A 24901-nucleotide genomic window follows, 5' to 3' on the forward strand; every position below is an offset into this window, starting at 1 on the left:
ATGTAAATTGTGTATGTATATATTGTGTACTTGTCTACAGATCTAGATTTTGTGTGTGTGTATGTGTGTTAACGTTTTGATAGAATATACCTAAAGGTACATTGCAATCTCCAAAAATTTCTATTAGCATTTGTTTACATTGCTGATAATATCTAAAATGTCAGCATTTATTTTCTTTCAGAAATAATTGTCAGAAATAATTAACAATTATTAAGGCTCATGTCCATAATGTTCCATTTTGACTGAGTCCCTAATTTTTTTAAAAAAATAAAGCTCTTTCTTTACATTTGCATAAACAGAGCAGGCATCAACTGGATTGGTACCAGTTTCAGTACTGGACAAACTGATTTTTTTTTTCTTTGCTTTATAAGAAAATTTCAGCTTGATACATGATAGACCTAACGCTTTGGGATGCCTTCAGCAAATGGGCAACAAGCTATGAACTAAACTGAAAGTAGCTGGAGGTCATATTGTAGTAACATACAGTTCTGTGCTTCTTGGATATTCATTGGGACAATTGTTAACACTGTTTCTATACTAGGGAAATGACAGCCATAAATAATTTATGAACGAACTCCATGTGTTTCCGGTGAAGTTTTGGGAGGAATCTTGTACAATTAATAATTAAGCCAATTTTGGGACTCCAGTGGTAATGGTAATTGGCAATAATGAAGGTGCTGTTATTTGATTTTGGTGCTGAGGTGTGGGTTTTTTTACTACTAAGGTAATAATTAGCACAATAAAAATTCTGATAACATATTTTACAGTTTAATTTTGGCCATTGAGAGTTATGTTATTAGTGTGCATATGTGCGCAAATATGTGCAAGATTGTAACTGAAATGAAATGCATTTCAGAACCTTTATGCAGGAATCATTTGATATGAAACCTTACAATACAGCTGAAATTGTTCAGGAAATGTAAGAGATTAGTAAAAAAAAAAATAAGTCAAGTATAGAATTTTATTATAACACTATTATTCAGAAGATTATGGGTTTGATCATTGTGAATCATTTGTTCATTATTAGAAACTAGAAGTACAAAACAAGATTTTGAATAGGTATTAACAAAAATCAGCTGCACTATTATCTGTACTTGAGAACATTTTATTTAAGAATGCAGTTCTGATGGGTGTGGACTATTATTTGCTCCTTAAGCACATGCTTCATTCAGTGTTATATAGCAATAGCACTTAGATTATATATCACTTCATAGTGCTTTACGACACTCTAGATGGGTTTATAAATCAGTGTCTTGCCCTCAACAATCTGGATCCTCGTTTTACCAACCTCTCGGATGGAAAGCTGAATCAACCTTGAGATGGCAGGATCGAATTCCTGGCAGTTGGCAGATTTAGCCGGTAGTACTGCACTCTAACCACTGTGTCACCACGGTTCCTTAAATCTGTTTAGCATTGAGGTTTTGAATCATATTATTATATTATTGTGGGATTTTTTTTAAAAAAAAATCAACATATAGTCAAAATCTTTTGATACCACCAGTGTCATTCAGCATAATGATAAATGAATTGCTTGTTTTCTTTGCACCAGTCACAAGACTGAATACAAGCTAGAAGTGTGAATGTGTGTCCATGTGATATTCTACTGTGAAATTGGGGTTGCTCTACTGAGATGATGCAAATTATAGTGGGGAAAAATATGGTACATTAAAATGGCACATGTTCCATGACCATTATCCACATCATTAGACTCATTTTCCCCATGAAAGTGTGGTTCACAATAAATGAACCACTGTATCAGTACTGCTAATGGACAGGATCAATCCCAATTCTTCAGATAAAATCTGCAGGTTCTTGACTATATCTCCAGTGCTTCTGTAAGACAGAAACTGGCAATCACAAGGATTGAGACTAGGCTCTGTATTGTTATTCTCAGATATTGATTGAAATTTTTGTAGAGTCCAACTGGGCTGGTTTCTGTAATAATTGGAGTTGACATGGAGATGGTTTTTGTTCACTGAAAGTCAAACATTACATATAAAATTGGCTAATAGAGTTGTTGTTTTTTTAAGACAAGCCCTGTAACACTGAATGTGACACAGTTACAATCAAACTAACAAGGCAAAAACAAAATTCTGGATACAGTTTGGCACTCAATTTATAATTGAGTGGGAGCTTGGGTCAATTCCTGATGATCTGGCACACGACTCGGCCGAGGACCTGGTAGCTGCCTGGGATCGGGCGGCTGGTGGGGCCTTGGATCGAGTCGTGCCTTTGCCGCCTCTGACCCGCTGTCGATCCCTCGCGGCTCCTTGGTTCACCGAGGAGCTGAGGGAGATGAAACGCCGGAAAAGACGCCTAGAGAGCGGTTGGAGGGCCAGTCGCGCTGAATCTGACCGAACACTGGTAAGGTCGCACATTAAGACCTACCTAGTGGCGATAAAGACGGCAAAGTTTAATTACTTTTCCGCCTCTATTGCGTCATCAGGGAATCGTCCGGCAGCCCTGTCCGGCAGCCCTGTCCATCTGGGAGCGCGGGAGGATCCCTTGGAAGGCAGGGCGGAGGATTTCGGACAATACCTGTATGACAAAATCGCTCAGATCCGGGGGACTTGGACTCTGACTGGGTAGATCAGGGCAGGGCGACGAGGAATAGTCTTGAGAATGTTATCTGGGAGGAGTTTGATGCTGTGACTCCCGATGATGTGGACAGGATTTTGGGGAGACTTAGTGCGGCCACATGTTTACTGGACCCGTGTCCCTCCTGGTTGGTACTGGCCTCCCGGGAGGTTACACGAGGCTGGCTCCAGGGCGTGATCAACGCTTCATTGAGTGAGGGTCACTTCCCCGCGGCCTTGAAAGAGGCGGTGGTGAGGCCTCTCCTCAAGAAGCTGTCCCTGGATCCGGCAATATTGGCTAACTATCGTCCTGTCTCCAACCTTCGCTTTCTGGCGAAGGTTGTTGAGAGTGTGGTCGCGCGACAGTTTCCGCAATTCCTGGAGGAAACATCCTATCTGGATCCGTTCCAGTCTGGTTTCAGGCCTGGGCACAGCACGGAAACGGCATTGGTCGCGTTGGTTGATGATCTCTGGAGGGCTCGGGACAGGGGTTGCTCCTCTGTTCTGGTCCTGTTAGACCTCTCAGCGGCTTTTGATACCATCGACCATGGTATCATGCTGCACCGGTTGGAAGAGTTGGGGATGGGGGGTACCGTGCTACGGTGGTTCTCCTTCTTTCTCTCCGACCGGTCGCAGTTCGTGTTGGCAGGGGGGCAGAGGTCGACCTCGAGGCCTCTTATATGTGGAGTGCCTCAGGGGTCGGTCCTCTCGCCCCTCCTGTTCAACATTTATGTGAAGCCGCTGGGCGAGATCATCCGTGGCTTTGGGGTGAGATACCATCAGTACGCTGATGATACTCAGCTGTACATCTCCACCCCAGGCCACCCCAATGATGCCCTTGAAGTGATGTCCCAGTGCCTGGAGGCTGTACGGATCTGGATGGGGAGGAACATGCTCAGGCTCAACCCTTCCAAGACTGAGTGGCTGTGGTTCCCGGCATCCCGATATAGTCAGTTGACTCCATCACTGACTATTGGGGGCGAGTCTTTGGCCCCCACAGAGAGGGCTCGCAATCTGGGAGTCCTCCTGGATACGCAGCTGTCCTTGGAGGAACATCTGACGGCTGTAACCAGGGGGACCTTTTATCAGGTTCGCCTGATCCGCCAGTTGCGGCCCTTTCTTGATCGGGATTCCCTGTGCACAGTCACTCATGCCCTCGTGACCTCTCGCCTTGATTACTGTAACGCTCTCTACATGGGGCTCCCCTTGAAGAGCACCCGGAGGCTCCAACTGGTCCAGAACGCAGCAGCGCGGGTAGTGACGGGAGCAGCATGGCGCTCCCATGTAACACCGCTCCTGCGCGAGCTGCACTGGCTCCCAATGGTCTTCCGGGTGCGCTTCAAGGTGTTGGTTATCACCTTTAAAGCGCTCCATGGCATAGGGCCTAGCTATCTCCGAGACCGCCTGCTGCCACCGACGACCTCCCATCGACCCGTGCGCTCCCACAGAGAGGGCCTCCTCGGGGTGCCATCAGCCAAACAATGCAGGCTGGTGACCCCCAGGGGGAGGGCCTTCTCTGTGGGGGCTCCCACCCTCTGGAATCAGCTGCCCCCAGAGATAAGGAGAATCCATGACCTCAGTGCCTTCCGCCGTGCCCTTAAAACCTTCCTTTTCCAACAAGCCGGGCTGGCCTAATTCTTTTTAAGTGTTTTTAATTGTTTTGTTTATTGTTTTAATTAATGGGGCCAAATTTATATATATATTTTTAACTGTATTTTAATATTTGTATTTGATGTTTTTATTTGGCTGTTCACCGCCCTGAGTCCTCAGGGAGAAGGGCGGTATACAAATTCAAAAATAAAAATAAAAATAAAAATAAATAAATAATAATATCCTCTAGCAAAAATTTCCTGTTTTTGCCCTCTTTGGAACAATCAAAGATAAGTGTATTCATTTTGGGTTATATGGGCATTTCTAAATGTGTTTCTGATGATAAACAATTATTTATTTTGTTTTAGGACAACATTAATATTCATAACATTCATAAAGACCTCAATAAATCTTCTAGTATTACATGTTTCATATACAATGCATTATTTGTACAATATTTGTGTATTTATTTATTTTTGCTGCATTGACTAGTCTTAAACCACAATAAAAGTTTTAATCATGGGTATGCCATTCATTTCTTTTTTTAAAAAAAAGAAGGGTTGTAGTATCATTGTCCTCAATAGTTTCTTCATAAGCATTTTTCATTCCTCAGTTCTAATTATCATTCAGGCAACTAAACTTCTACTAAATTTATATTAAAAGCTCTCTTAATTTTATTTTTATTTCAGGAGAACTCTGTGATGAAGTCATCAACCATTGCGTGCCTGAACTAACTCCTTGCAAACATGAATCCAAATGTATTTCTCTTGATAGAGAATATAAGTAAGTATGTACTATTTCTATGTTAAAATATTGTATATTAAGCCAGAATCCTAATGAGTTACTTTATTAACTAATTGCCACATTCCAGTGTTTTCTATGCAAGAAAACAACCAAATTCAGAGCGTGCACCAAGGACCCCTTATTCCAGACCAAACTAATAAACATATTATCTCTCCCCATTGCACACTGTAATTCAGGAAGCCTGGGGAAAAGTAAACTGCATATCCATTCATTAATTGTACTTCTTCAAATATAGCTATTAAATTTGTTGTTCAAATAATAGGTGTGATTCCTTATATTTCAGTTTAATGCCAGTTACAAAAAAAATGTAGGAGGAGGAGATGTTTTTTTTTTGTATTATACTTCCATGTCAGAAGCACTGAAACACTCCCGTGGTGAAAGGATCAACTGGTGACATTACCATTGCCCAGAGGATGCCCAGTTGGGGTCTTTTTTTTGTGTCCCTATTAAATTGCCAAAGTGTTTTCATTTATGCCAATTTATAGTTACGATTTGCTGCTAAAACCAAAATGCATATATTATGACTTTTGATTTGCTTCCAAACAAAAGAAATAGGATGAAGCCCCACTTTATTCCTAAAGTGAAATAAAAATAGTTGAGTTATCTAAAGTATTGTTGGAAATGATCTTTTCTAAGGAAGAACTTTTGCTTAGTTTCAGAAATCACTGACCAATTATGAAAGAAGCTTATTGATGACATCTGATCATGTAGCGAGAATGAGAATAAAAACCACAACATAAATATTTGAATATAGAAATGGGAAGGGCAAAGTTATGTTGGACAGAGTTAAGAAATTCTTAAAGAATAAAGAGTTGAAAAAAAATTGGAACAAAAGACATTGTATGAATTGGTATATGAAAATAATGGAAGCAAAGATAGTTTGCAAGCAGTGGTGGGATTCAAATTTTTTTACTACTGGTTCTGTGGGCATGGCTTGGCGGGCATGGTATGGTGAGCGTGGCAGGGGAAGGATAGTGCAAAAATCTCCATTCCCACCCCACTCCAGGGGAAGGATACTGCAAAATCCCCATTCTCACCCCACTCTGCGGCCAGCCAGAGGTGGTATTTGCCAGTTCTCCAAACTACTCAAAATTTCCGCTACCAGTTCTCCAGAACTTGTCAGAACCTGCTGAATTTCACCCCTGTTTGCAAGAATATAGAGATATAATAAAAGGTGCTAATATAAATTAGATTTAGCTACATTTTTTTTCTTTTTTATCTTTAATTTCTTTGGTTTGATATTTGGGTTTGAGCCAAAAGGTGTCCCGTGGTAATAAATTTGGGGATTCCATAAAGCAGCTGTTAAAGTAGATTAGAATTAGCATTAATAAAAACTTCTATCTTAATTAAGCAATAAAGTTTTAATAAATCTAAGTGGACCTTCTAGTTTAAATCCTATATCAGTCTATGTATCTGATGAAGTGAGCTATCTCTCATTATAGCTTATTCCTTTGGAAGAGATGCTACTTTCTGATTTATCACTTCCAGGGATGAAGGAAATCTGAAAAAATCATGATCATCAATGATTAAAGGAAGAGGGAGCACATAAATTCAGGAATGAAAAATAAAAAAAAGAGAGAAGAAAATAGTAACTGAAATAAATTAAAGTATTGACTGCTGTAACACTATTTTCTGGTTACCTTCATTTCAGACTACTTATATTGGTTTTGGCTTCAGGTTTGTGATCCTTCAATAAACCTGAGGCCAAAACCAATAGAAGTGGTCTGAAATTAAAGTAACCAGAGGTAGAATTTAACACAATTCCCTATTGCTCTAACATTTAAGATTTTCGGTTATGTAACTAACTTTTTTCCATACAATTCTTCATGAAATCTTCCAGTGAGATATATATATATATATATATATACTGTACATTAATTTAATATATTTCTCCAGGGAAGGAAGCTGTTGTTCCAATTGCCCGATGTGTTAGAGCACAGTTATAAATAAACTTTATTATTCTGTAGCATGGAATTACTGACAAAAGTTAAAGCGTTGATTTAATGCTGTCTTCCAAGAAAAGTAGTGGTTCTATCGTTATGACAATAGCCAATATATGTCAAAAATGTGATCCATGGCAGCTTTCAATAAGGATGTGTGCATCATTTGTTATTGCATCACTTTATTTGGGGCAACAGGGATCAATAAAGCAAGAGGATTAAATGTTGCTATTTCCTCCCACAGCAAATTATTATGAACACCATTTCCTTGCCAGTATGCCTGAAACATTGCTAGAATTGGTTGCTATGCTGTTTCAAAACTTTTAAAAAACAGTAATCTTTGGATTTACAGTAACAGAGTTGGAAGGGACCTTGGAGGTCATCTAGTCCAACCCTCTGCTCACGCAGGAGACCTGTACTAGGGATTCGAATCGCCAAACTGCCAACCTTTCTGATCGACAAGCTCAGTGTCTTAGCCACTGAGCCACCTAGTCACCTCTGTGGATTTAATAAGAGACAATCTCCCCTTTTTTTCCAATTCAAAGTTATAGAGGAATAACTGCAACTGATACGAGTTGTTGTATAGAATAACGGCAACTACTATAATAGCAATAGTTGAAGCAATTGTTCAGGAATTCAGTTTGAACAGATTTCATGCAAACTGAGATGATCTGAATATTTGTAGATTGGCAAGGAATCCAGTGTGGATGAATTCCAGCAGTGCGGAGACCAATCATGAATGATCTTATCATGAGATAATGATGCTGTTAGATTGAGAGGCAAGCCAATACTTGATTTCTTCAATAAAATTTAGCTGCAAAACTGGCAAAGGCCTGAATGCCTATTCAGCTGAATTCCTTCAAAACTAACTGGCCTTAAATCACAAAGTAATGAATAAGGACATAAAAATAAGTTTAATATTATGGTAGAACAATCAATTTTATTTGAGCTAAGAATTTGAAATCTAAATTTAGTGATTTATTTAAAGATATCTCCAGTAGAAGGGAAATTTGTTTGTATCAAACTTCAGAAAGTTTAAATAATTACCTTTGAACTTGGTGATGTCCTGCCTGGATTTATAGTTTATTGGTAGAACTTTCCAATTCTGCTCTCCATCCTCTTGTTTGGATTTACAGTACAGGTAGTCCTCATTTAGTGACAATTTAAAGTTACAACAGCACTGAAAAAAGTGACTTATGACCATTTTTCACAACTATAATCTTTGAAGTATCCCCATGATCATTTGATCAAAATTCAGATGCTTGGCCACTGGTTTATACTTATGACCGTTGCTATGTCCCAGGGTCATGTGATCATCTTTTGCAACTTTCTGACAAGCAAAGTCAATGGGGAAGCCAGATTCACTTAACAACCAGGTTACTAATTTATAATGCAATAATTCCCTTAACTGTGGCAAGAAAGGTCATAAAATGGGGCAAAACTCACTTAACAAACAACTCACAACAACTGAAATTTTGGACTCAATTGTCATCATAAGTCAAGGAATACCTGTAATGCAATTTAGGCAGCCTAGATCTTTCCTGACATCATAATATCTACTTTTAGATCTCTATATCAGGAACATTATCCATTTAAATTCTTTATTATTTGAATCACTAGATTATAACTAATGTTCCATTGAGATCAGCTAAATTGTACAATCAAGGTCAGTTAGTTTTTCTTTCCATTAAAATAGCCTCTTCACATTTTAGAGGATTTTTTCCCATACAGTTCCTGATCTCTGAAATTGACTCCCCTTTAAATTAATGTCTAGTGTCTGACCCCTTGAGATTTAAAAATACCAATTTTTTTTTGCAAGACTTTTTTGCAAAACTATAAAAAAAACTTTTCAATAATTCACCAGAAATTTGTAATAAACGTTTGCTAGCATTAGGATACATTTATATCATTATATAAAATAAAAATGTCCTGCATTGATTATTGCAGAGTTTTATTCTAATGTCAGCTCTAAGTTTTGATGTATCTCTAGTATATTTATGAGAAGTATACATTAAATAAAATGTCTATTAATACAGCTGCATTCAGACACATGCACACACATTTTTAGCCATTTAGATTTTAGTAATGCTTGAACTGGTCCTAAAAGATGTTTTCTTTGTACGTAATGCACTCAGATTGATGAAATGTAATCATTGCATCTCTGCTGCACAATAAGACGATCTTATTAGTTAAACTCTACTACTTATATGAACGTCTTAACTTTGATGCAATTCTGTCTCATTTTCTATTCCAATCTTTTACTCTTAAGATAGAGCATTATAACTACAGCCCAAAAGTATATGGAAGTGCCTTTTCCAAATATGTTAAATATTAAATATAGGAACTCTACTTCTTTTGCACTTGTCTGAATATGTTCATTATTTTCCAGGGAGGCTTGAAATGTGGCTTATGTTCAGTGGTGGGATTCAAACAATTTAACAACCGGTACTCTGCCCTAATGATTTCTTCCAACAACCAATTCACCAAATTGCTCATAAAGTTAACAACTGGTTCTCCCGAAGTGGTGCGAACTGGCTGAATCCCATCACTGCTTATGTTGTACATTCAGGCTATTCCAAAGCATGTTGAAGATTTTGAGAGACTGCCCAGTTTTCCGGAGAGATCTGCCTGTAACTTTAAAAACCAAGTTTCAGCCAAGAGCATGTGCTGGCAGGAGAATTTCGGGAGTTGAAGTCCAGATATCAAGTTGACAAGGCTGAAAGACACTGCTCTGTACTTTATCAACCACATTTCAAACCTTTCTAGTTGGAAATAAACTAGAAAGCATTTTCCTCTCATTGGGAAAAACGAAAAAAAATACCAGTTAATGCACGTCTCTGATGTGTAAGACTTAAAGTGCCATTTTATTTTGGGTTGGCTATTTGTTTCATATACATGCATACTGTGAACAGGTTTTGGAGATACAATCTAGTATGCAACTTTGTATTAATGGAGTCCTTAATGGTCTTATTGCAGGTGTGAATGCTTACCAGGCTACAGTGGAAAGCACTGTGAAACAGATGATGATGACTGCAGGGGACACAAATGTCGCCACGGTGCCATGTGTGTAGATGCTGTAAATGGATACACCTGCATTTGTCCTCAAGGATTTAGGTAAGAATAATGTCTTGATCTACTCTGAGGTATTTATGAACCATAGTATGTTACTTCAGGGTGACTTCATCCTTCAGCAGCCCTTTTGACAGTATCTAACAGTTCACCATTTACTGAGACGGTTAATTTTTGTCAGAAATATTCCTTATTTTATTCTTTTAGGCCCTTGAAAAGGTCAGGGACAAAATAAGCAATTAAGCAAATTAAGGTATCTTAATTCTTAGCAGATCAAACTGGGAATTTTAAAACTCAAAGGATTACTGTGCATTTTGAAAGGCATACTGTGGCATATGATTTTTAATGCTTTTTTGATTCATTATGGAATTATTCAATTGTCTGATAAGAGTTACAGTTTAAGATAAGTATGCTAAGCCAAAACAATAACTGACTTCCTATAACACAATATAACGCAAATAAATTAAGATGGTGAAAAATAGTTAGATATTATTGAAGTGGTATATTCTTCCATTTTATATCTCTGCCTCAACTTCTTTTCTTCTTTTGTCTCTGTCCTGGGATATAAACTTGCATTCTCATTTTCTGAAGATGCTCTCTACATCCATAATACTCTATCAGAAATAGGCAACTTCTAAAAGATTGGGTGCCATCCTGATCTTCATGCTGAAAGGCTGTAGGAAGCCATTACTGACAGAGAAAGGACAGGGTTGAAAGTTTTTAATGTGTGTGTGTGTGTGTGTGTGTGTGTGTGTGTGTGTGTGTGTGTATACTTGGGACAGAGCTTAAAGTTTGTGTGTATGTGTTTCTCTCTGTGTCTGTGTGTCAGTGTGCGCACATGCATGATTGCATGTTCTGGGGTATTTGAGGGTGTGAAGTTGCAAATTGGTACAGTTCATTTCTCAGGAATCTTTCTCACACACACACACCCCAATAGCCTATCATCCCCTAAAGAAACAAATGTAAGGTTAAATCATGCTTTTGAAGATTAGCCATTTTGCTATGTAAATAATATTCAGAAAATATTTAATTTTCAAAGGAGGTCAGGCATCACATGTTTTAGGTGTAATGCTAATCATTGAATATTGATTTATTATGCTGAAAATATGTTTAAAATGTGTACAAACATCGCTATAAATAGGCACAAGCAAACAAGTCCTGTGTGGCTTAGTTTTTTAAATGCCATAAGGCTTTTTGTTCATATTGTTATTGCAGCAGATTCCTATGATTACCCCTCAGGAAACAACTGCAAACAGATGGTTACTTTCTACTCAGTTTCCCTCAGTTTCTTGTTTTTCAATGCCAGATGTACATATATTGATCCTATCATTGGTCCCATTCATATGTAATATGCAGAGGAATTTATTAAACCATAATTGTTTCATTTCTTCTTCATGCTTCAAATTTACCAACTTCATACTTGCCCTGGCACTGTGTACAATATGTTGTAGTTAAATATTTTTTTAAATATAATTTTATTAAGGATTTTAATTGTAATTGTAAAAACTAATACACACTAAACTTAAAAAAAGAGAAGAATGTGGAAACGTAGAAATAGTGGAGGAAAAATATAATTAAAAAAGAAATAATAAGAAAAATCAATATATAAAGATGCGACTTCCAACTTTCATCACAACAAATAAAAACAAATTTAGTAACACTTCACCCATATAAGGTTAAATAGATAACTCTTCATCCCATATCCCATCCCTTATCTATAAATAAATCCATAAAATATCCATTTTTCAATCCGGATGTCAGCAAAAGATCTATGTCAGCGTTTTTGAACATTGCAAAAAATGTCTTATTTTAACCTTGTTCAACTATATATCTTTTTTTCCTTTTACTTCTGACAGTCTTAATCTTTAATTTAAAATTACTGTAGGATTTGAAGAATCTTTAATTCTTCTTTTTTTTTTTTTCATGGCTTGAAAAACATCTTTTGTAGATCCAATAAAGATTAAGGTCATCTCCTTGATTTATCATTTGTATTTCCCTTTTAATTTTTAAAACTTTAGCAGGTTTAATTTGCATATCCAGCAAAGCATTCTTTTCTAAATCATTCTCTTGCCTTTTATTTTTATTTCCATGTTTTATACTTTATCTTATCAATAAAAATTGTTCCACATTTGTCATTTCCTTCATTGATTTGTTTTAGACATAGTCTATCCATAGAAGCAGACACCATTACTGAGAATGTTGATATTCTGGTTGCAAACGTCTCGCTCTATTCTTCAAAGATTCTCCTTTAATATTCCCAATGTTTCAATGTTTGTGTCATTCTGTAATAGCGGTAGCAATAGCACTTAGACTTATATACCACATTACAGTTCTTTATAGCCCTCTCTAAGCAGTTTACAGAGTCAGCATATTGCCCCCAACAATCTGGGTCCTCATTTTACCCACCTCGGAAAGATGGAAGGCTGAGTCAACCTTGAGCCTGGGGAGATTTGAACTGCCAAATTGCAGGCAGCCAGCAGTAGTAGCCTGCAGTACTGCACTCTAACCAATGCTTCACCATGGCTCATTAATCCCAGTATTAACTGACATCAGGTTTATATACTGTTTAATTTCTTTTTTCTGCTTAGAATCTTTAGTCTCCTCTAGTGTCCAGTTTCTAAAATCATCAATTATCTTTTTTTTTTTTATGATTTTCAGTTGCCAGGATAACCAAAATAAGTCTGTTTCCTATGAGAAGCAAATAATTAATTCTAATAATAGAAGTCAGTTTTCCAAATTTATTTTGATCCTTAATTCATTTATAACTTTTGAGACCAATATCTTATTTAGCTTTTTGCTGTTTATTTCTAATTCTTTAAGATCTTCAACTTGTAATTTTTCTTTTGTTCAGAGTTGATGATAAACTCACCCAATGAAGACTTTTCAAACCTGTCATTCCAAAGGTCTCTAATAGCTTTAGACAATTTCTGAAAGTAATTAAAAGGGAAGTTTGGTGACTCAGTTGTCCTATAAAAGTCTCTGCCATGTTCGCAAGCAATTGGCCAATTTGTCTCTTGGTGGGAGATCACTGTTCTGAGGAGTCCTTGTGAAGAACAGCATGCAGAGTACATATGGGTGATATCTCACCAGTTCTTTATCTGGAGATATTTTTTAAAAAACCCAAACTTTGATTCCTTGGTCTTTGCTGAGGTTATCAGCTCCACTTACACAGAGCCATCTTCATTTCATTATATATTCCCTGGTAGCCCATATAGTGAAACATTTTTGGGCCTACTTTATTCATTGTTTTTAAGTTAAAAAGGGGGTCAGGAAGGACATAACTATCATAGGATTTCTAATCAATCCTGTATATACTCAGCCTCTTGTGCTACAGGACAGAAGTATATATTTCAGATATTCTACTGATTGATTGATTGATGTTGTTAGCCCAGCAACTCACCATTCAAATATGCTCATTTCCAAACAATCATTGTGTTTTCTTTGCTGACTACTTTTAAGAGATGGAAAAGATTCCCAACCTTTAAGCTGAATTTATAAGCAATATGGGAGATTTTGCCTCATTAGCCTGGATGAGAGTCTGGTTGTCATAATGGTATTTTGCTTTTGATATATACAATCTCTGTGGTATTACTTAACACTCTGAAGTTTAACTCTGACAGTTGCCAATCGGCCCACTATGTGGGAAATCTCCCTGAATGTCAAAGATAAGCTATTCTGCCAAATGATTCATTAATCATTGCTTCAGGAAGTGCATTGTCTAGTTATTGCTTTTCTTCAGGAAGGTATTTTCTGTACTTGAAACAGATTCACACAGCAAGAGAGCAATAGCATCTGAAAGCAAACAAACAAACAAAAATTACAATATCTGAAAAGATTTAGAAGCATTTTCGACCTTTGTCTTGATCACTGAATCCATGTTTTCTTATAATTTTTTTCTTCTTTTCTATTCATTTGTTCTTTATGACATACTTCTATTACATTAGTGTGTTTAGCAGAGATGATTTTGAAGAACAAATGTTGTTTCTTATAGTGTTATAAGGCTTGATTTTAAAGTTTTGGTTATTATAAAATACAAGAAAAGAACCAGAATTTTAATCTGTCATGTCTATTCTGAGGGGTCCTTGGTGTAGTCTGAGCTTGGTTGTTTTCTTACAGACATTTAATTACCAAACTACCGTATTTTTCATAGTATAAGATGCACCTTTTTCCCCCCTAAAGGGGGGGAGTGTGAAAATTTAGGTGCGTCTTATACACCGAATGTAGCCCTGCCTACCCACTGGCCCCCACCCTTTGGCCTCTGCCCCCCCAGCAATTACCTCCTTACAGCAAACAGCAAGAAAAAAAGTTCCTTTTAGCTTCAGCACAGCCTAATTAGCACAAGTTGATTGGCTCGGCCTCCCAACTCTCAGCTGTCTTACTCTCAGCTGTTTTGGGCAGGCCTCTGCTGCTTACAGCAAGGAAGAAAATTACTGGAGCAAATTTTTTTCCCCCTTGTGCTAATCAAGCTATGCTGAAAACAAAAATTAAAGTAAAGCAGGCTGTTTGCTGTAACGAGGCAAAATTGCTCAGAGGCAGAGGGAGATTTCTTTTTCTTCTTTTTCTCAGCAAAAAAGGTAGGTGCGTCTTATAGTCCGGTGCATCTTATACTCCAAAAAATATGGTAGGTAACATCATCGGTGCTAGTCACTAGCACTGATGATGCTACCTAGTTTGGATAGTGAAGCGTCTGCAAGGAAACAACCAAGGACCCCTCATTTCAACCCTGACCTACAAATATACTTCTTTATTGGTCATGTCTACTCTGTTTTTTCCTTCTATCTTCTCTTGACTTTATTCTGATTGCAAAGAAAAAAAAATAGATATATTTGTGAGACTTGCCAATGTTCCTAAAAATTCCTGCTTGCTGGTGGCATATTGTTTTGTTCCTGGAAAATGTGCCATTCTTAAAAATAATCTGCCAGTAACAGATGTTTAAAGAACAAAGTTTCCTTGTAGCAGGAACATAATATGTATCAAAAACAGGGACTCTGGCATGTTAAACATTTGTTTTTAGGACAGTCTGCAGCCATCCTTGAGTTAGAAATGCAGAAATTAAATATGATCCTCCCAAAATATATCAGGGACAAAAGCAAAAGAACAAACTAGTTTAGATTTAATCTACAGAACTGAAATATAGCACAAATATGGCATTATAAAAAAAAGGCTTAATAGTTTGAATATTTATATCTCCTCAGCCTGTGTACAGTACTTTTTGTTTTGTATTCAGTAACTTTGAAATTGCTTCCTTCCTATTTCTATTTTGTTCTTTGACTCTAAATTCACATAGAAACCTTCTGCAGTTGCAATAAATAAATAAATATTTAAATAGAAATGTAAGTTAACATATTAATTCATGAGAAAAGATCTAAACTCATATACTAGGTCAGAATTCTTCTCACTAGATCTGGGGTCAGCAGCCCGTGGCTCTGGAGCTTTATGTGGCTCCCTCATCTCTTTGCTGTAGCTCCGTCACTCAAAATATGTGTCACAACCGCCAATGTGTGATACCCACCAGCACATGATTTATTGAGCTTTTCAACCCCCGGAAGGCCAACCATGGATAAATCCAAGGGAAAAAAAGCATCAGAAGAAAACACAACGTTTACTTCACTACATATGCTAGTTCTGTGGCCCAGGAAATAGTCAGGCACGGGAAGGGTTTTGTGGCTCCTGGTGTTTTCTTTTCTGTGGGAAACAGGTCCAAATGGCTCTTTGAGTGTTTAAGGTTGCTGACCCCTGCACTAGGTGCTTTAACAGAATAACAAAGCTAGAAGTGACCTTGGTGGTCTTCTAGTCCAATCTCTTGCTCAAGGAGGAGATCCTATACCATTTCAGACAAATGGTTGTCCAATCTCTTCTTAAAAATCTTCAGTGATGGAGCACCCACAACTTTTTAATTGAAGTCGTTCCACTGATTAATTGTTCTCACTGTCATGAAATTTCTCCTTATTTCTAGGTTGGTTCTCTCCTTGATTAGTTTCCATCCATTGCTTCTTGTACTACCTTCAGGTTCTTTGAAGAATAGGTTGACCCTCATTATACAAATCACAGTTTTTCCAGCTTCAATTAGCTCAGGGAAAAGCTACATTGAGGATATCATAGGATAAGCTTAGTTATGCAGTTATGAAATATCTTGGGAAAGTGATAGATAGTAATTAATAAGCAATTATTGCTTAACGCAGTGTAAGCCGCACTGAGTCTCCAGAGAAGGACGGCATATAAATCAAATAAAAAAATAATAATTATTCTTTAGCATAGATGTTTAAACCAAAAATTAAAATGCTACTAATAAAATGTTTCTAAAATTATATTTTCCTAAAACTGACCTTCTGGGTTTTACTGGCAGATTATCCCCTCTTGTAGCACAGAGTTGAATTCTATGACATCTATACATATAAAATCAATTATAACTCATTTGTAAAAGAGTGTAGCGATAGTTTAAATGAAAGAAAGGGATTGGTTGGCATGGGAATGGAAAGTGAGATTATTTATTATCTGAAATCAGTGGTAGTAAATTTAGCTTAAAAACTACAGAGTAAGAAATAACCAGACCTTGTTTGCTCACATGTTACAATGTTCATCTATTTTAAATTATCGTTTATTTTTATTTCTCCAATGCTGTTTTCATATTTTTTTATATATACTACAGAGGTCAGTCTGTTCAAGAGTGAAAACTAGTGCCATCTCAACAAGTGTAGACTGCATTCTTCTTTTAAGAAATATAGTTATGGGGATAATAAATAATAAGACAGCCTCTTGTCTATTGGCCATGAGTAATAATTACTTCTAAATTTATGGAATCTTCTGCAAGAAGCTTCAGGTTCACACCAGAATACTAGTTATCCGTCCAACTTTAAACCTCTACTGTTTCTTCTAACACACCACACACACACACACACACACACACACACACGTATGTATGTATGTATGTATGTATGTATGTATAGTGTGTGTGTGTGTGTGTGTGTGTGTGTGTGTGTGTGTGTGTGTGTGTATGACTCAGTCTTCCATCCTTCCGAGGTGGATAAAATGAGGACCCAGATTGTTCGGGGGGGGGGGGTGCAATATGCTGCCTCTGTAAACCATATAGAGAGGCCTTTAAACTGTGAAGTGGTATATAAGTCTAAGTGCTATTGCTATACGTATATAGAGATAGAGATCGTTATAGAGGTATATTTCTATAGGTATAATACTTATAGATATAGGCATAGGAGTTAGACTTATGCTTATAGATCTATCATAGGTCTGACTACAACTGTGGACCAAACAAAGCTTGACATTAGATTCTCATGATTAACCTGGTTTTCCCCCATTTTTCACTCAAGTCATATAAGCAGAGATGTATATATATTGCCCAATATACATCTGTCAGCCCTACAGTTCAGGAAGCAGATTCCACAAGGGTACTGTAGTTTATTAAGCAGGGCTACAGTAACAGATTCCCACAAATCTGACCACATACTTCATAGGGGAAGTAGTCTGAATTTCTCTTTGCCTAGGCTCAAAGCAAACTAATGCATTTGTTATCTTATATCTATTGTTCCTTCTAACTTGGACCTCCTCAATTTCCACACCTCAGTGTGGAAATTTCCCGGTCTTAAAGAAAAATGAAGATCAAGCAATTGGCAGCCAAGTTTATAGAACTGTCATGCAAAAATATTACTATATTTTCACTTAAATCACACTTTAGTAGATCTCAGTTTATGCTTCACAGATCAGTAGTACAGTCATTTGTTATAGATTAGCTACTGTGCAGACAATCTAGGGATATTTATTTTATTAATCTAGACACTTTTTCAAATAATTATTATCTTTGTCCTCTGCTTTCCAAACATTTATTCTATCTGTCTCTGCGTATGCATATGTTTAATGAACTCTTTCTGAAATTCAAGAAACCCTAGAAACCATTGCCTCTCTCTTTAACAATCCACTGTTTTAATGATAGATGTCACTGGCAAAAAAATCCATATATTATATATGCTCAACTCTCGTAATATTTTATTTTTTCTTGTGTAGCTATTTCAAAACTTTTCCCCTTGTGATATTGAGCAATAAGGAATCTGAGCAGCAATCATTTAAGTAAAGATAGAATATTCCACAGTATATAACACAAATTTGTAGCTATAAGCTTTCCAGTCAAGCTGGCAACAGATGTCAAATTGAAATTCTTTTTGTTAAAAGTACAAAAAGTGTCTCTAACAATTTTTATGATATTTGTAAATGAAACCTAGATCTGTAAAACCGCTTTCACATTGGGTAAGATTAATATTATCATCATTATCATCATCATTGTGACTGATTGATTGATGACATGTTGACTATTACTGGTCACATAGATATATTTGCTCCATGAAGAACTGTCCTTAAAATGGCCTTTCAACTCTTCCAAAACTGCACTCATCACTATCACTACTGTAAATGAGTCCATCCATCTTGCTGCAGTTTATCATTTTCTCTTTCAACTCTTTCCCCAGAATTTGGATCTTTTTCCAGAGGTCTTTTTAAAACCCTTTTCTTGTTTTTCCATGTCTCATCCCATCATCACCCGGAGGCTCCAGCTGGTCCAGAATGCGGCCGCGCGGGGGATTATGGGAGCGACGGGGCGCCCCCATGTGACACCTCTCCTGCGCGAGTTGCACTGGCTCCCGGTGGTCTGTGGTGACCACCCTTAAAGCGCCCCATGGCTTAGGGCCGGGGTATCTACGAGACCGCCTTCTGCCACCAATAGCCTCCCACCGGCCAGTACGCTCGCACAGAGAGGGCCTCCTCAGGGTGCCGTCCGCCAGACAGTGTCGGCTGGCGACCCCCAGGTGGAGAGCCTTCTCTGTGGCGGCACCCACCCTCTGGAACAACCTCCCCCCAGAGATACGTACAATACCAGACCTCCGGACTTTTCGTCGGGCCCTGAAAACTTATTTATTTCACCTAGCCGGGCTGGCTGGATCCCACAGTTTTTGGTTAAATTTAACTGATTTTAATTGGGTTTGTTTTAAATTGCAGCCAAAAATATTTAATTATTTTAAACTGTTTTTAAATTTTGTATGTTCTGTTTTTATTCTGGCTGTTCACCGTCCTGAGTCCTGCTGGAGAAGGGCGGTATACAAATTGAAACAAAATAAAAATAAATAAAAAATCAGTGTCTTTACAGTTGTTGTTGTCGTACTGCTTCTTGTCTCTTGTAACATCCCTTTGAAATTCTTTATTAAGTTGCTTCCTGAAATTTTTGTATTTAGTGGGCTTGGCTTCTCTTCTCTTGGCAATTTCTGTAATTTATTCCCACAGCCATTTTGCTTTCTTCTTTTGGTGATTTTTAACAATCACGTTTTACATATACCCTTCACAACTTCTTTAAGTACATTCCATGGTACCTATAGTTCTCTATTAATGAGTTTTAGGACTTCAAAGTGATTCCTGACAATCTCCATAAAACCAGTAGATATGTGCTCAGTATTATATCATAGAAACTAGTTGACTTTCCTCTTCTCCTTTAGTTAAACTTGAAATTTGTAAATGAGCAGTGTGTGATCTTTTCCACTGTCAGCACCTGGCTATGTCCTGGTGCATAATTGAGAGCCTGTACCTCCTTTAAGCAATAAAATAGCAAATTTGTTTTCTATGTACTCCATCTAGTAATGTGTATGCATACAGGCATCCATTTGGTTGCTTAAAGACAGCTATGAAGAAACCATTGGAGTGGTAGAAATTGATAAGTTGTTCTCCACCTTAATTTCCAACCAAGCTCTTTTCTTCTGCATCAATGGATGGAGCACAAACCTAGATGATAATCGTATTAAAGAGTTGTCTGCGAAGTTTAATTGATATTATTCCGTCATTGATTGCACTGTAGCCAAGTACTATTCTTGGTATACCTGTCCTAAGTTACAATTCCTAATAATGCTGTTCCTTTTTTTTTTTCATCTCCTGAATAATAAACAGCGTGATCTTCTGAAAGTGTGCCGTTCCAGTCCATCTTAATTCACTGGTGCCTAAGATGTAAATTTGTAGTCATTTCATTTCATCTTTCATTGTTTTAATCTTTCCTATGTTCAGGTTTCTTATGGGTCAATGCTCCCATTGCAATTCTGTTTTTGCGGCTCCAGATTTTCTTTTCATGTATGATAACATCAACAACAACAATATCAACAACTCCTAAAAGCTTTAATCAAGCCTTGTTATAAACACCATTAGTACTCTGAAAGTTCCTCAGATCTTCCTTGGTAGCATATTGAGTGCCATCTGACTTGAGGGATCCCCTCATCCAGGATTATGTCAATAGTTAATTTGTTCATGTGGTTGTCCTACAGGGGTGGTTTACCATGGCTTTTGCCATTGTCACTAAGATGATCGTCCACCTCTGGCACCTTCTTATATACAGATCTACAGTATATTTCTAACTAATATAGATGCCTGCTTCCTTTAACTAGGCAGCTGGAATGACCTTTGTGCCTTGGTTAATCCTGCTGGGAATCTATACTCGTGGCATACACTCTCAATGTTCTTCATGTATGCCACTCAGGAATACCTCCCTCCCCATCATGATAAGATAGCACAGACCAACTTGGTGAAGGGAAATGTGGGGTTACTAAAACATAGCTAGGGCCGTTTTTATCCATAGCAGTTTCTTTGAGTTGCTCTATAAATGTTCAAATCACAATTCTATATAAGGGAATAGTTAACATTAAAATCACAAAATTCATTTACATGTTCAGGATTGTGTAATTATAATCATCTGGGAAACAAGTATTTACTCACTTAATTTACTCACCTTTTTGGCTTGAAAAAAAAGAAAAAATGCTCTCAAAGGAGCATGTATTATAACAGTAAATCAATTGCAGGCCTATTGATTGGTATGTAATGAAGTTTCCTGGTTGGACAAACCAGATAGCAAGTTTATTGTTATATTTAAGATAAAGTTACAAAACGTAATAAGATTTAAAATCAAGGATTTTCAATGGCATATTAAAAACAAAATAACCAGAGTAGATAGCTTAAACCTGACCTTTGCTTCCTGCTTGCATCCTGCATACTCCTTATGCAAAGAACTCTGGTAGCTAACAAGGAACTAGGTGATTGGTCTATGTTGACCACCACAAATTCCAGCAGATATAACAAGCTATACAAACTGGGAAGAAGATTTTTTTCTAGCATTTTACTGTCTTTCCTTTTCCCAATTTGATGATTTCCCATGACTGGAAAAGTTAGTCCAATGTCACCAAGTTAGAGAAGGTTGCAGTACCCAGAGGTGGGCTTCACATAGGTTAACAACTGGTTCTCCTAGTGCAGAACCAAAAATGTGAGCGCTACTGGTTGTTGGTTTACACTCCTATATTTTTCACAATAAAATGCCTCACCGGGAAACACATATGCTTTGTATCAGGGGCGAGTTCCACTTACCTTTACTACCGGTTCGCAGCGGGAGCTTCTGCGCATATGCAAATCACCCATGATGACATCGTGGTGGGAGGGTGAAGCCTCCCGCTGGTTTTACTACCAGTTCTATAGAACCGGACTGAACCAGGAGCAACGCACCACTGCTTTGTATCTTTCAGATGAAATGGCGTGATTTTGATTACGTTAATCATTCCAAAATTGTAATGATTCAAAATGATTAGAATAAGTTATAGGTTGTATTGACTTACAACCATAATTGAGCCTGGAATTATGGTCGTAAATTGTACCAATCATTAAAGCAGATCATCGCATGACTGACCCAATTTTATGACTTTTTTTTTTTGCATCAGCTGTTAAGAAAATCCATGGTCATTAAGCGAGTGCAGAGTCATTAGGCAAATCTACTATCTGCAAGGGGCCAGTTTCCCATAAAAAACATAAATCATGATCACATGATTGTGGGATATTGCAAACAACGGTAAATGCAGGCCGGTTGCCATGTGCCTCAGATGGCCATCAGAACTTTGACTCTAAGCCATAAATACTGAGGAGTCTTTCATAACTTTGAACGGTTGCTAAGTGACTGATTGTAAATTGAGGACTACCTGTAATGATTTGCTCATTATGCTGTGCACATTGATTGGCTAGTTTTGGAAAGCTTTTGTTTAAAAACTTAGTAAAAAAAAATAGGCTTTCTCTTTTCAACTTTACCATTGCCTGATTAACATGTTCCATTTGGAGGATTTGAAAATTGGATGAATATGGCAGCACAGAATATTAATGTACAGTAAGAATAATCCAGGTCACCTGTTCATAAATGAATACAGTTGTTCTTTGCACATTTTCATCCAGCAATAATGTATTTTTATTATAGTGTTCACCACTGGCCTACCAATGACTAGAAAACTACTTGGAAAAGGAATTCAGAGAAGTGAAAGCATTAAGGCAGAAAAGAATGAAACAGTGTAAATATTATTATAAAGTCTCCTTTAGAACTGAGGTCCCCAAGCTCCGGTCTACAGCCTGGTACACATGCAAACATAGTGGAGGTATACCATACCTTTCTTGAAAGTTAAAATAAAAACTTACTTTCTCTTGAAAATATAATGTAGGGTAGTGATGTCAAATTCACGGCCTATGGACCGGATGCGTTACACGCTGGCCATGCTCACCCCCGGTTTAGTGAAGGGGGGGAATTGTGATACGTCACTTGATGACAACATAACACCACGAGTTTGACACCCCCAATGTAGGAAATCCCTTTGGAACGATGGCAACACTATTTAAGACCTCATCCCATGCAACATTTCCAGTCTCAAACTTCTTGCTGTAGCTATTTTTTTTCTTGAATATCAACATTGTCAGCACAAGATGTATGGTTAATACTGATTTTAAAAAAAAGTCCAGATGTTACTGGGGCAAAAAAGAGTCAGATTCATGTTTCACATTGTCTGATCAGTTTTTGATCAGAGTAAAAGAAAAATATGGATATAAGAAAGTCAAAAAAGAACAAATTAAAAATGAGTTGTATTTCTAAAGTAGAAAAGTGTATAACTGCATAGCCCATGTTTAAGAAACACTGATAAGAAAGAACTGTTTGTTTTCATTGAAAAATTAAAATATTCCACATAGGGTTTTATTTTACTTTATTTCAGGACTGTCTTATTTTTAAAGAATTTTTTTTGAAATACATAGTTTAGCTTTGAAATATTAGGGTTTTTTTTTTTCTTATAAAGGTCACATTCATTCAAACTTTCTTTATCTGATGTCCTCCAGATAGATTGGGAATAATGGCAGTTTGGCTGGTTTTTAAAGAATTACAATATATCTGGAAGGGAAAGGGAGACTCCTCTACCTTAACTGAATGTTTCATGGTGAAATAATCAAGATACATTGTTTAATGTAACCATTATTTTAGAAGACCAATTTTTGTCCTTTCTGGTTTGGTCAAGACACAAGTGAATGGAAAGTTTTCTACTACAAGATACAGGAAAATTGGAGGACTGTTAGTATATAAGAAATTATTAATATGTAAAGTTTCCTTATATATTCTTTATTATTTTTACGCTTTCATATAAAATGAATATGTTATCCTTACAATATGATTGTTCACCACATAGAATCACTTGTTTGAGATGGGTAGCTATAGAAATTGAATAAATTACAGTAATAAACATATAGTTTTTCCCTAGAACATTTCTTCACTAGTACAAAATGTTTTCTTCAAAATCAGGTAGTAGCTATTGTGATATAGCTGTTCCATATGCAGATGTTCTTAGAATCCCCGAAAATATTGAAATGTTCATTGGAAATGTTAAAGTTTGGACCAATATTTGTCAACTTGAAGTATCCTACAGCAGCAAAAGATATTTATGTAAAACCACATATCACTAAACTTCTGTTTAATGCTTTTGGGCCTCAAATCAACATTGACCATTTTCTATTTTTCAAGTGGACTCTTCTGTGAAAATCCACCACCTATGGTTCTCCTCCAAACCAGCCCTTGTGATTATTATGAATGCCAAAATGGAGCGCAATGTATTGTTGTGCAGCAGGAACCAGTCTGCCGTTGCCTGGCAGGTTTTGCTGGCCAGAAGTGTGAGAAACTCATTACTGTCAATTTTGTTGGGAAGGATTCCTACGTTGAGCTTCCACCAGCTAAAATTCGTCCTCAAGCAAACATCTCACTTCAAGTAAGTTATACAGATAATATTATAAACCTTTCTCAACCCAGTTATTGCAAAGAGCTTATGCAAAGGTCAATGAAAGCATTACATTCATCCCCGATGTGCAACCCAAATAAATTAATTAATTAATATGAAAGATGTACACAACTTAAAACCTTAGGGTTTCATTCAGTCCCTCAAATCCTAAATACTCCAGAATTGGATTTTGTAGTGTAACCAAAAGATAACATTATTAAATATGTTGGAAATAACCATATCAATTGAATAAGATTAAGTTATTTATTGTTCGTACAGCCTCTGATATGCCACTCAAAGCTACACACACAGTCCTTGATCAAAGGACAGTTACATACTTCACTTTGCTGGTAAAAAAAGAAAAAAGAAATCACCTGTAATAACTCATATTTTTAGCAGCTTATTAAATCAATCTGCTCCATTTTACAATGCAGCCTATACAACTCTTAGTGTAAGAAATCTATTTTTTGCCTCATCAAGACTTTTCTCCAAAATACAGAAAGAAGACAGATGATCTTATTTTGTTTTTTTAAAAGATCTTTCTTTACACTTTTCCCTAGTTCTGCATGTATAAAAGAGTAAAATATATCACATGAGTTATGACCTCAGGACAGTTTACATAGTTCACATTTTAGATTTATTTCAAAAAATAATTCTGATAAAAATGAATTTTGGATGATAATATGAAAGCCAGACTTGTTTACTACATGAATTTCACACAGATGGTGTTCTCAAAGCTTATTTTCCAGTTAAAACATTGCTTCTCCATCTGGTAGTTAATTGCCACTCTTATGAAAAAATTAGTTTTAAGTAAGCATCTTTTGAAACA

General features: G+C 36.9%; 1 protein-coding gene across 1 annotated transcript in view; it reads left to right on the forward strand.

The window, feature by feature from the left end:
* SLIT3 (slit guidance ligand 3) overlaps window positions 1–24901 on the forward strand; it is a 502670-nt gene that overhangs the window by 459214 nt on the left and 18555 nt on the right. The window contains exons 29-31 of the mRNA XM_070934106.1: window positions 4856–4949; window positions 9887–10024; window positions 23823–24063. Of these exons, the coding sequence (XP_070790207.1) occupies window positions 4856–4949; window positions 9887–10024; window positions 23823–24063 (473 nt within the window). The remainder of the gene's footprint in view (window positions 1–4855; window positions 4950–9886; window positions 10025–23822; window positions 24064–24901) is intronic.

Source organism: Pituophis catenifer, unplaced genomic scaffold (assembly GCF_029215685.1).
Source record: "Pituophis catenifer annectens isolate HBS135680 unplaced genomic scaffold, rPitCat1.0.hap2 SCAF_2, whole genome shotgun sequence".
Lineage (NCBI taxonomy): Eukaryota > Metazoa > Chordata > Lepidosauria > Squamata > Colubridae > Pituophis > Pituophis catenifer.